Source organism: Lithobates pipiens, unplaced genomic scaffold (genome assembly GCF_037356315.1).
Source record: "Lithobates pipiens isolate NorthernLeopardFrog02 unplaced genomic scaffold, aLitPip1_a1.2 Scaffold_18, whole genome shotgun sequence".
Classification (NCBI taxonomy): Eukaryota; Metazoa; Chordata; class Amphibia; order Anura; family Ranidae; genus Lithobates; species Lithobates pipiens.
Window position 1 is genome coordinate 164,705,732 of NW_027507758.1, and position 12,542 is coordinate 164,718,273.

The window sequence follows — 12,542 nt, forward strand, 5'->3', positions numbered from 1 at the left end:
ACAACAACGCACTGGACAAGATCGCATAAAAAAACTGTACTCCGAATCCTTCAAATTCACTCTGTCCAACACGATAACTACAATAACCTTAAACCACTCTACGGAGGAAACACTCAACTCCCTAAACAGAGCATTGCTGCAATCAGCAGACTCGGCAGCACCAAAATGCAGGGCTCTCATTCGGAAGAAAAACTCTGGATGGTTTAATAGCTCCCTCGCCGTACTAAAGCAAGAATGCAGAAGAGCGGAAAGAACATGGAGAAGAAATACCACCGAGGAAAACCACTTTAACTACAAAGGTCTCACAGAAAATTATCGGAAAGCAATCTTCAAAGTCAAAAAGGACCACTTCTCATATACAATCTCAATGGCCGCAAACCAACCACGGGAACTGTTTAAACTGGTTAATCAATCAACGAATCCGGTGTGCCTAGAACCCCCAGAAAGTGAATCCCAGGATTACTGTGACAAACTGTCGGATTTTTTCATCGATAAAGTCAAAACCATCAGGGAAACAATTTGTTAGAAGAAAACATCCGACCTCAGCCAGCAAATACATAAAGAGAATGTCTGCACCAACATACCGCAAACGCCAAAATTTTCACTATCCCCTATTACCGTAGACACCGCAAAAAACATCATTAATAAACTGCGTGACAGTACCTCACCTATTGACATCATCCCCACAAATCCACTGAAAGAATGCTCCGACATCGTGGCTCCAACCATAACCCACCTCATAAACCGATCATTCCACGAAGGGATTGTTCCCAGCATCCTCAAACAAGGCATCGTCAAACCTCTACTCAAGAAACCAAACCTGGACCCTCAGGATCCAAACAACCGTAGGCCAATTACAAGCCTCAACACCATTTCTAAGATCATGGAGAAAGCTGTAGTACATCAGCTACAACTTCACCTGGATACTCACAAACTCCTGGACTCGCTGCAATCAGGCTTCCGCCCGGGTCATGAAGCAGAAACAGCTCTCCTCGAGATTTGGGATGACGCCCTCGAAGCAGCAGATGACGGAGAGCCGTGTCTCCTCGTACTGCTAGACCTAAGTGCAGCGTTTGATACAGTAGATCACAATACTCTACTCGTCCGCCTCACAGAAGTAGCCGGAGTCCAAGACATAGATCTCCAATGGTTCGCGTCCTTCCTAGGAAATCGGTCACAGACAGTGAAACTAGGAAAATTCTTCTCCGAAACTCGGGCAGTCACCTGCGGAGTCCCTCAAGGCTCTCCTTTGTCACCCGTTCTCTTCAACATTTACATTCACCCACTCCTTCAAATCATCAGATGCTCAGATCTCTGCTTCCACTCTTACGCTGACGACACGCAACTTTATTTCCGGATAAATGGAAAAAAAGATCACCAACAACAACTTGAAAACTACCTCAAATCAATAGAGGACTGGATGACCACTAACTCCTTCCAGCTGAACGAATCAAAGACAGAGCTTCTTATCTTTCACCCTAATCATAAGCCCGCAACTAAAACCTCCTGGTCTCCACCAACCGTCTTTGGGCAGACTATCTCCCCAAAGACCAAAGCGAAGAGTCTCGGGGTTATTTTAGATGCCCAAATGTCAATGGATGCGCAAATAGGATCTGTAGTCAGTGGATCTCACCATCTGCTGCGCATGCTTCGCAGACTCATCCCTTTTATCCCAAAGAATGACAAAGCAGTGGTAGTTGGAACAATCATTAATTCACGTCTGGACTACGCAAATTCACTTTACATAGGATTACCACAATATCAACTTGCGCGATTACAACTGATCCAAAACACAGCGGCACGGCTGATAACAGGAAAAAAACCCTGGGAATCCATCGCTCCTTCGCTGAGGAGCCTACATTGGCTAACCGTAAAAAATCGGATCACGTTCAAGACCCTTTGCCTCACCCACAAATGCGTGCATAGAGAAGCTCCGCAATACCTAATGGAGAAAATAAATCATTACACACCAAACCGCAGTCTTTGATCAGCCAACAAAAACCTCCTCCTCGTGCCCAAAGCCCGGTATAAATCCAAGGGTGATCGGAGATTCGCTGTCCAAGGGCCTCGGCTATGGAATGCTCTACCAATCAACATCCGCCTGGAAGAAAATCACCTGGCTTTTAGGAAAAAACTCAAGACTCTTTTAGCAGATGATCAAAGCTCGCCACAGCACCTAGAGGCGATTCAGTTCGCATTGTGCGCTATACAAGTATTTCATTCATTCAGAAGGTATAAAGGAAGGCCAAAGCATGTAGTGGACTGTCTCATATCCTCCAAAATGTGTGGCACAAACAAACATGTGAGTATGTTCATAACTGTATGCAAGTGCACCTAAGAGAATTGCTGCTGTTTTTTTAAGGCAAAAAACAGGCACACTAAATACGAGGGCTCTTCAAAAAGTTTCCGCACTTTTTTTAAAACTATCTATCCATCTCTTTTGGAAGTCCTCTCATACTAAACTAATTTATGTTTTTCCTCCATTTACTGCACTAAGAAGTTTGAAAAAAAAAATAAAAAAAAAATAAATTATATATATATATATATATATATATATATATATATATATATATATAGATAGATAGATAGATAGATAGATAGATAGATAGATAGATAGATAGATAGATAGATATATTTCTATACATATATTTTCTTATTTTTGATTTAAAAGCATTACTGCTTTACAGGATGTTTTATACAAGTGCCACATACTTTTCCACAGTACTGTATATGTATCTTTAAAATGTAATCAATAGCACTTTGTATGAACTCACTTATTTTACAAGATGAAAAACTATAATCAAACATGAGAGTTTCCAGAGTGAATGTATGTTTGCATACATGTTTGTAACACAATGAATGTTTCTTTGCACATGGCTGTTGAATTGTACCTAAGTGCAACAACCAGACTTACTTTAGAGAATCTGACATTGTCCTTTCAAGCCTAGAACTAATATAAGTGACTCTTAATTCCTGGCTCATACTTACCGTGCAGCACCTCTCCCCTTTTTGCATGCTCCACTCTTAGAAATGGGAATTGTCCACTCAATTGCTAATGCAACGGAGTTTCAGGAGTTTTATGTACAGTATTATAGGATAGCAAGTTCACCTGAATTCTTGTGCAACTCTTGTTCTTCTCAAGTGTGGGAAGATATAGACATATCTTACAAAGTTACCTATAGCCTCCCATTTTGTTTCTTGTTTTACATATAAAATAAGCCTTATATAGCAGGCAGGCATGTCAAACTCAAAACTGTCAAATGAAACAGTCAGCCAAATCGAGTGTAATTAAACTTGAACCACTAAATACACAGATGAAGTACAAATAAGGAAACCGTTCTAACTGCCACAGGATTTTTATTTGTCCATCCAATCCAGAGATCTATACAGCTTTACTGCACAGCACATCCCTGTTTGGCAGGGCAGAAATACCTGAAATTTCTCGGTTGTTAAAGTGACACTAAATATCTTTATTCTATAAAAAGAATCCATACACAGCCACTAAATGTCCCTGTAAATTTATATGAAGAAAAGAAAAAAAATTAATAATATATATATATATATATACACACACACACGTTTTTAGTGAATATATTCTTGAATAGATTTTTACTAAACCAAAGTTTGCTATCACTTAAAGCAATAAGTACAGGTCTTGTCCCTCGGGCAACTAAAAAGTTCCTAAAAATTTTTTTTTTTTTTTTTTTTAATCAGTCTGGTCCATGTTAACACAAGCACTGCTTCTCACTTTTCGAGTTTGAGCTTTGATGTACAATGCACTGCAGGATCCTGATATTCAATTAAGATGCTTACATTTAATGAGTACAGAACTGCATTATTTTTGCCTTTTTATTTGCCTGGAGTTCAACTAATCTTCAAGGGACCTCACCTTAATTGCAGGACAACAGTTTAGCACCTAATCTACAGTAACAATTAAACTGGCATTTAATCCCAGGGAAAGAAGACATAAAATAGTTTTCCTTAAGCATCAACTGGAGAACAGATGGAGCCTCATTCATTTTGAATTTTAGACTACCGAGCTCTATAAAGGACTGAGGACAGCAGGCAGCCCAAAAAAAAGCACTAGTTTGACATGCCTGCCATAGAGACAGAAGGCATTTCACAAGACAGAAAGGCAGCATGGAAAAAAAAAATCACTACATTTAGGATCATACAAGACAAGGTCCAAGATGAGATGCTCGACTTGTCTCAAGGAAAATGCACACCTTCATACGAGAAATGTTTAAACAACTAAACATTTAGTCAATAAAAATAGGCACTAATAAATGGAGACAACTACTCAAGAATCTTAAAACACACAAACATTTTCTATTCCCCACACCAGAATATAGAATTGATAACTTTATTCATAAAACATTAAACATCCTTACCTCCTGAGGGTTGCCGCGTTTTGCGTGGAGAGCGTGGTTGCCTCTGGTATGGGTCATTTGAGCCATATAGTTCAATTGTGCCAAGATTCAACAGAACTGCCTTCTGGACATAATCTACCATTGCAATACCATTACAGTTGCCAAATACTACTCTAAAGGTTGTGTAAGATGAGAAGAAGAGAAAAAATATAAATGAACAAAACCAATATTTCACTTTTATTTTTTACATAGTTTGTAAGGTTAAATAAAAGAAAAGTCCATCTAATTCAACCTGTGTGAGCACGTGTGCATATTTTCTATATCCTTGTACATTGTGCTTGCTAAGAAACCCATCAATTTTTTTATTTTATTTATCCACACACTGACAGGCAGTTCCATGTCCTTACTGCTCTAACAATAAAGAACCCTTTAAACAGAGTTTGAGATTGGACCATTTCTCATTCAACTTCATTGTGTGGCTGTGCATGTTTTTTTTTTTTGACTTTTAATAAATAATTATCACCCAATGCTGGAGTCACCATTGAAAGATTTGTATATATCACTTCTTCAGCATCTCTTCTCCAGGGAGAATACATGTAATGCTTGTAGTAGTTCCTCATAACTGGAGGTACTCCAAACCATTTATTAGCCTAGTTGCCCTTCTCTGGACTCTGCAGTTCAAGAAGATTTGTGACCAGAACTTGACAGCATACTCAAGATACCACCAATTCAGAGTTTCATAAAGTGGTAGAATTATAGTTTTATCTTCTGAGTAAATACCTTTTTAATGCATACTAATAGTCTGCTGGCCTTGCATGCTATTGCTGAGTCTGACCTACCAGGACCCCTAGATCCCTTTCCATTCTTTATTTACCCAGAGGTTCACCCACTAGTGTGTAACTTGCATGCATATTTTAACTCTGCATATTTTAGCTCTTAAGTGCATTACTTTACTTTTCCCTACATGAAAACCTCATCTACCAAACAGCTGCCCAGTTTTCGATTTTAACAAAGTCTTCTTGTAAAGTTGCTATAACCTGTTGTGACGTTAATTCCCTGCTTAACTTTGTATCAGCAGCAAACACTGAGATTTTACTATTATTCCAATCTCTATTAGAGCTGCACGATTCTGGCCAAAATGAGAATTAATTTTTTTTTTGCTTAGAATAAAGATCACGATTCTCGCAGCATAACATCTTTCACATTATACAAAAAAAAGGCTAACTTTACTGTTTATTTTTTTCTTAATTCATTAAAGCGTGTTTTTTTCCCCCAAAAAATTGCGCTTGAAAGACCGCTGTGCAAATACAGCGTTACATAAAATATTGCAACAACCCCCATTTTTATTGTCTAGGGTCTCTGCTAAAAAAAAAATTATATTATATATAAAAAAATGTTTGGGGGTTCTAAGTAATTTTTTAGCAAAATATACTGATTTTAACTTGTAAGCAACAAATATCAGAAGGTTTAGTCTTTAAAGTGGTTATAAACCTCTGATTCTGACAAGCCTAGAATAAGGTTTACCTATAGGTAGTGGAAATAGCTCCTAAACATGCACAGTTTAGGAGGTATTTGCTGTAAACTGTGCCGATGATGTCATCAGCGCATGCACTGTGAAGATATGACCCTCCGTGCCGTTTCTTCACAAGTGCCATGACTGATGGCTCCCGCGTGCAAGCACACGGCTCTGGAGCCAGTCACAGAGCCGGAGTCCCCGGAAGGAAGAGGGGCAAAGATGGATGCGGCCACCAGTGGGGACAGCGTGGGCTTTGTTTTTATTGCAGGGGAACAAAGAGGAAGTAAAACCCATCAGGGTTTACTTCCTCTTTAAGTGGTTAAACGTCCCTCATTTACAGACCAAAGTTCATTCCTTTGATCTAAAAGGACTAAGTGTTGCAATGTTTCTGTTTATCTCCGTCTAAGAGATATTGTCATAAACTTGGCAGGCTGCCTTGTGTTATTTTATTTATTTTTTTAAATCGCTGTCAGCTGTGAGCAGAGAACTCTGCATATAAATCAGGAAAATGCTTAAGTTAAGATCAGAAAAAAAAAATGTAGATCTGATTCTTTCATGATTAATCCTGCAGCTCTAATCTCTATATAATTCATGAACAAGTTAAACAGAATTGGTCCCAGGACTGAGCTCTCGGGGACTCTGCTTACAACTTTAAACTATTCTGAAAATATGCCATTAACCACTACCCCAAGGACACACTCCTGCGACCATTTTTTTTTTATCGAGGTACATACAAGCGCAAAAATGCCATAAGACCTAATTTTGTAAATTAAAGTGGTTCAAAAAGGCAGATGGTTTTATACTTTAATGCATTCTATGCATTATACTTACCTGAGCCTAACATCAATCCAGTGGTGTGCATGAAAGCAGCATCATTGCTCTCCCTCATTGGCTCAAAGCATTCAGAGACATTGGCTCCTGTGTCAATCACAGTTGAGAAAGGAGTGGGAAGTGGCAAGTGAATGTGGCTCAGGAGCAAGACTGCATGAGTGACAGCTTAGTAAGTGACTTGCTATAGAGCACTCAACAGGGGGGGGGGGGGGGGGTCAGAGAGACGAGGATTGGGGCTGCTCTGTGCAAAACCACTACTCCTTTAAGGTTAACCTTTACTATCACTTTAAGCATTTTTGGGTTACTGTATCAAATAACTTGGCAAAATCCAGATACACTACATCCAGAGGCCTTCTTCTAACCACATTACAGCTTTCCTCTTCACGTTAAAAGGTTCTTCTTGCAAGAATGGTTCTTCATAAATCCAACTTGGTCACTACTGATAGTATTTTCAGCAGCAGATTCCTGGACATGGTTCCTTATCAATTCTAACCGTTTACAAACTATTGCTGTTAGGCAGACTGGTCTGTAGTTTTCAGGTATATATATATCTGCCCTTTTTTGAATATTGGTGCCATGTCTACTAAGCCATCCAGATGGTACCATTTCTAGTCATCAAGCCATCCTTACAAATTAGGTCTGGTCTTTAGGCAAGATAACAATTGTACTATTTAGTTCAATAAATGATATAGCAATGACATTATGCCGGGTTTTTTTTTTTTGCAGAGTACATGAAAACTGAACACTGATCTACCCCTTATAAAGTAAGCAATTTAATCTAAGTACCACATCCTTTATAAAAACTGACATGCATGAATTAAAAAATATCTCTTTCTAGTTTTTTTTTTAATAATTCCTGCTAACAGCGTTTTAAACTTGCCTAAATACAAAGGAAGGATTTAATATGCAAATGTTATGTGGTAAACCATACTCCCAGAATAAATTTGTTGTGGCAGTTAAAGGGACATTTAGAAATGTTAATTGTACCTATGCAGTACCCTGAAAAATGTACCTTTCCAAAGCAATTTCTCCTGAGATTTGGTTATGTCACTGCAGTGTTGCTCCCTGTTCTTGCTGGAGGCTCTGACATAAGAAAGCCAACTCCAAACAGACACAGTGTAGAAAGAGGCATAGTAAGGCAGTGATGTGGCAATATCAGCTACAGGGAGATTACATACACTATTTGTATAAAAATACAATACCAGTGACTGGTCTTTTGCCTTCTTACTGCCTTTCTTGGAAACCTCTTTCAGTGCACACAGTTTCTCTTTCAACGAGAAGTCCAGCATAAGCTTGTTTGACTGGGATTCTCCTATGGGTCACAGGGGTGCAATTAGTTTTGCACTCCTGTGACCCACTTTCAGTAGAGAGCAGACTAAAGTCAAGTCCAGGCACTATTGTGACAATGGAAGTCGGGATCCGCCAAGTGCCTGGACTAACTCCCATCTCAGTGAACCACTGTGAGCCTGAGACAGCCGCTCCCCATGCCTCCACAGCTCAGTGTTCCAGTGAGCATGGAGCAGAGCAGAGAGATTCTGACCGAGAACAGCTCTCTGCTCAGGGAGGTGTGAAAACCAAGCCATCTGCGATGTTCGACCACTCGGTTCTCAGTGCAGAGGCGCTGGGGGACAAGACGCAGCATCAGACAGATGCTGCATCCAACCAAGTATGATGAGGAAAAAAAAAACTTCTCTTGTATATTATTAATATTCTTCTCTTAATACTTTTTAAGGTAAGTTACCGTTATTCTACCAACTAGTTGGAAGAAACTGGAACAACTCATGCAAACACAGGGAAAGAATACAAACATGCAGATGACATCCTAGTAGAAATCCAACTTCTGACCACAACGTCATGTTAAATCACTACGTAACTAAAATTCTACTATGTAACTAATGAACTCAATTAGTAAAAGCTTCTAAAACATATTCATTGAAGGATGGAATCTTAAAGAATGCTTAATGATGGTTGTAAACCGTGTAAATTAAATGTAAAGGAGTTGTTACACAGGATAAAGATTTTCTGCCTGATTTAGTTCAGGAATTCATTCAACACTGTAAACAAATCAGTCAATTAAAAAAAGAGACAAGACAGATGGGATGTAAGGAAATCATTTGCCAGAAGTGATTTAAATCTACGTCTAAAAGACTGTTACATGGCCCGATGCATTCAGCTGCTCTGCACACCACTCATTAAGATGAATTACAACAAACCATACCACTGACCAAAAGTGGGTTCGTGTTAAACTTGCATAATTACGGCAGACAAAGTATCAGCAGGATTTAGCTGTCTTGCTCTTTAACATTTATTAATAACAGAAGTATAACACATACACACACAAAACATAAAAATCACATTTCCTAATATAAATAATTACAAACAAAAAAAACTAAACCATTCAAACCAAACCTAAACTTACTGGCAACTATTTCCTGAGTTAAGTGGCATTTTTCAAGTGTACAGAAAACGATTTGATTTTTTTTGGTGGGATGAAGGGATTTTAACTTGGAGAACATGTATCTAGGCTTTGGCAACACAAGTGTTTAAATTTTCTTAGCAAACAGTAAATTATTTTTAAAACAAGCCCTCACTCTTTCCAGCAGTGACTCAACAGCATTGGAACTTCCCCTGCTCAAAAATTGTTTCTGAATTCGCGAACACTGTTTAAGAATAAATTATATTACTTTTAAGACCAAAGCAGAAGATATCATGGTGGTTTAGCGGAAGAAAATGTAATACACAAGCGACTTGCTTTCTAGCAACACTACAGGAAATAATTACCAAGCATTACTTTGTACCACTTTTTACCTGACATGGTGGCACAGACTGGTAACAAATGAGCTTATTTGCAATACAAATTTAGGTACCACAGATATGAATGGCGATAGGACTATTGGGGTTAAAAATAATTAATTCCGAAGGATTTTATATTGTATATTTTTCATATATATTTAATGAACAACTCAGAAGCCATATTACTTCTATATTTTTTTTTAAAAGAGGTTAACTTAAGTTCATTGTCTTTGAAATTAAGAAACCCTCACAAAAGGGTTTTTAAGAGACTAGGCTCCTCACATATCAACTTAGATGTAAATTAAAGGTCTGGACACTTAGTAAAATAAACAAGATAAGGGAACCCTGAGCTCGCAGACCTAATTTTTGTTTCCAGGATTGAGAAAACAATACTAAAATACTCAATATATGGTATTGTTATTACTTTACCAGTAATTGTATGCATGATTAAGTGAATAATTTTACATATATTGGTTTATGTATTTTAATTATTTTTCTTTCAATTTTTATATTCATAATATTTTGTTTGGATATTCTTAAAACCCATTAATGCACATATATATATTATTGTAATAATAAGGGTTACAAATATGTAATCCTATGAAAAGTTTAAAAGTATTAAAAATTCTTGTATTTTGAACAACCGGGAGGTTTCTTGTGCCTGACTTAGATTTCAAGGTATGCGAGAAGTTAATGGCCTTGTCCAAACAATCTCATAACCATATATTTCAGTAAGAGCCAGTAAGTCTGACATATTTGTCAAGATATATACATCTTAAGCCCCATATACACCATCAGATTTTCTGCTGATTTTTTCCTTCAGATTTACCAAAACCATATAATGAGGTGAAACCTTAGGAGTTTCAATTTGTATGCAATCAGGCAGGCCCTTGCACTACATGGTTTTGGTAAATCTGAAGGAAAAAAATCTGCAGAAGATCTGATAGTGTGTATGGGGCTTTATAGGTGATGGCTTCCTGTTAAAGCTATAATCAATAGGTTATTCAGGAATTAAATAAAGTAAATTCTAATACAATACTGCCTCCTGGTGGTGAAAATATTAAGAGTCCAAGATGGCCATCCAGACAAGGTTGTCATGGTTGCACGGAAACAACCCATCATTTCTCATCATCAAGTACGTAGTTGTGAAAACTCACACCCACTTTTTGGGGTGATACTCGCACCCATTTTTGGGGTGGAACAAAAGAGTATACACATAGCTGGGAGAAAGAGGACCAACGGGGCTAGAGGCTGAATGAATCTTGACACAGGGAGAGGCTGAAAGAATTTTCTATTCTATCCATTGATATTTGAAATTATTTAGCCTATACATTACTAAAACCATTTAAACTTTGAAACATAGCCAATTAGACAGCCGACCCATTACCCCTTTTTAGTCTATATAGAAAAAGTTTGACCATGTTGTATTGCATGAATAGGCAACGGTCATTATTTAACCTGGGCTAGATATGGGGATGTGCGGACAGCCCCAGAGGTCCCACGTATCAACCACGTTATCGGGCTGGAAGCTTTTCCTAGCATGTTATTGCCCAAGTACAGGACTGGTCAATTTATTTTGCAGACTAAGTGTTACAATGTAATTTGTTGCTTGACCTGTATTATGTTTGTACCAATGCTGACCATGCCATTGTTATGCTTTCTGTTCATTCAATAAAGACATTAAAAAAAAACAACAACTTTGAAATATACTTGGAATTCTTTTGTTTCTAACTGCAGTATGGAAATATTATTTTTCAAATATAGAGAAATACACACGGTTGTACATCTCAACAAGAACTGACTTTAATAGTCTTATCAATGGTTTTGGTATGATATATGTTTAACCTTTTCATGACTAAGCCTATTTCTGACATTTGGTGTTTACAAGTTAAAATCCCTATTTTTTGCTAGAAAATTACTTAGAACCCTCAAACATTATATACATATATATTTTTTTAGCAGAGAATCTAGAGAATAAAATGGCAATTGTTGCAATATTTTCAGTCACACAGTATTTGTGCAGCGGTGTTTTAAACACAACTTTTTGGGAAAAGGGACATTTTCATGAATAAAAAAAAAACAGTAGTATAGTTATCCCAATTTTTTGTATAATATGAAAGATGATGCACGCACTCGTGGAATGGCGACAAACTTTGGTACCTAAAAATCTTCATAGGCGATGCTTTAATTTTTTTTACGGTTACCAGGTTAGAGTTAGAGGTCTAGTGCTAGAATTATTGCTCTTGCTTTGACTATCGCTGTGATGCCTCACATTTGTGATTTGAACAACGTTTACATATGTGGGCGCGACTTCCGTATGCGTTTTCTTTACTACGCAAGCTTGCGGTGACGGGGGTGCTTTTAAAAAAAAAATCTTATTTTATTTTTATATTATTAAATTGTGTTTAAAAAAAAAAAAAAAAAAGATCACTTTTATTGCTGTCACAAGGAATGAAAACATCCCTGGTACTCTTTATGTAGAGATATGGAGGGATCGGGGGTCTAAAAGACCTCCAATGCCTCCTTTGCACTTCAAAGTATTCAGATCTGAATACTGTATATTTTTTTAAATCCGGCGCCATTGGCAGCCAAGTAAACAGGAAGTGACGTTGCTTCTGTGTTTACATTCAGGAGACTGGAACTAAGCTGTTTCCGGCTTCATTCCAGTCTGTCACTAGCCGCTGGAAGCGGCGGATGTTCGATCGGGCCTTCCAGTGGAACGGGAGGCCCAGCAAGAGCGGCGGGAGCGACCGGGAAGAGCTGCTTTTAGCCGCATCGGTTGTTATATCTGGAAAGCCGATTGCCTGCTCTAAACAACGTTACCGGGATGATGCCTGCAGCTGCTCAGCGGGAAGGGATTATACATAAAATTCATTCGAGAATTAATTTTACCGTAAATAAGTCTTGATTAAATTATCAAGCTCTGTGCACAGTATAAAAAAAATTTCCATACATTTTTAAAGTGTTAACGTCAACACCTAGCTTGTTTACATAAGTCTATAGAGCCACAGAAAGCTATTTACTAAGTGTTA

General features: G+C 37.9%; 1 protein-coding gene across 3 annotated transcripts in view; it reads right to left on the bottom strand.

The window, feature by feature from the left end:
- The window catches only part of STXBP5 (syntaxin binding protein 5), a 641,864-nt gene that overhangs the window by 122,469 nt on the left and 506,853 nt on the right, over nucleotides 1-12,542 (bottom strand). For all 3 annotated transcript variants that reach the window (XM_077486344.1, XM_077486342.1, XM_077486345.1), the window contains exon 18: nucleotides 4,392-4,543. In XM_077486344.1, coding sequence (XP_077342470.1) covers nucleotides 4,392-4,543 — 152 coding nt within the window. The remainder of the gene's footprint in view (nucleotides 1-4,391; nucleotides 4,544-12,542) is intronic.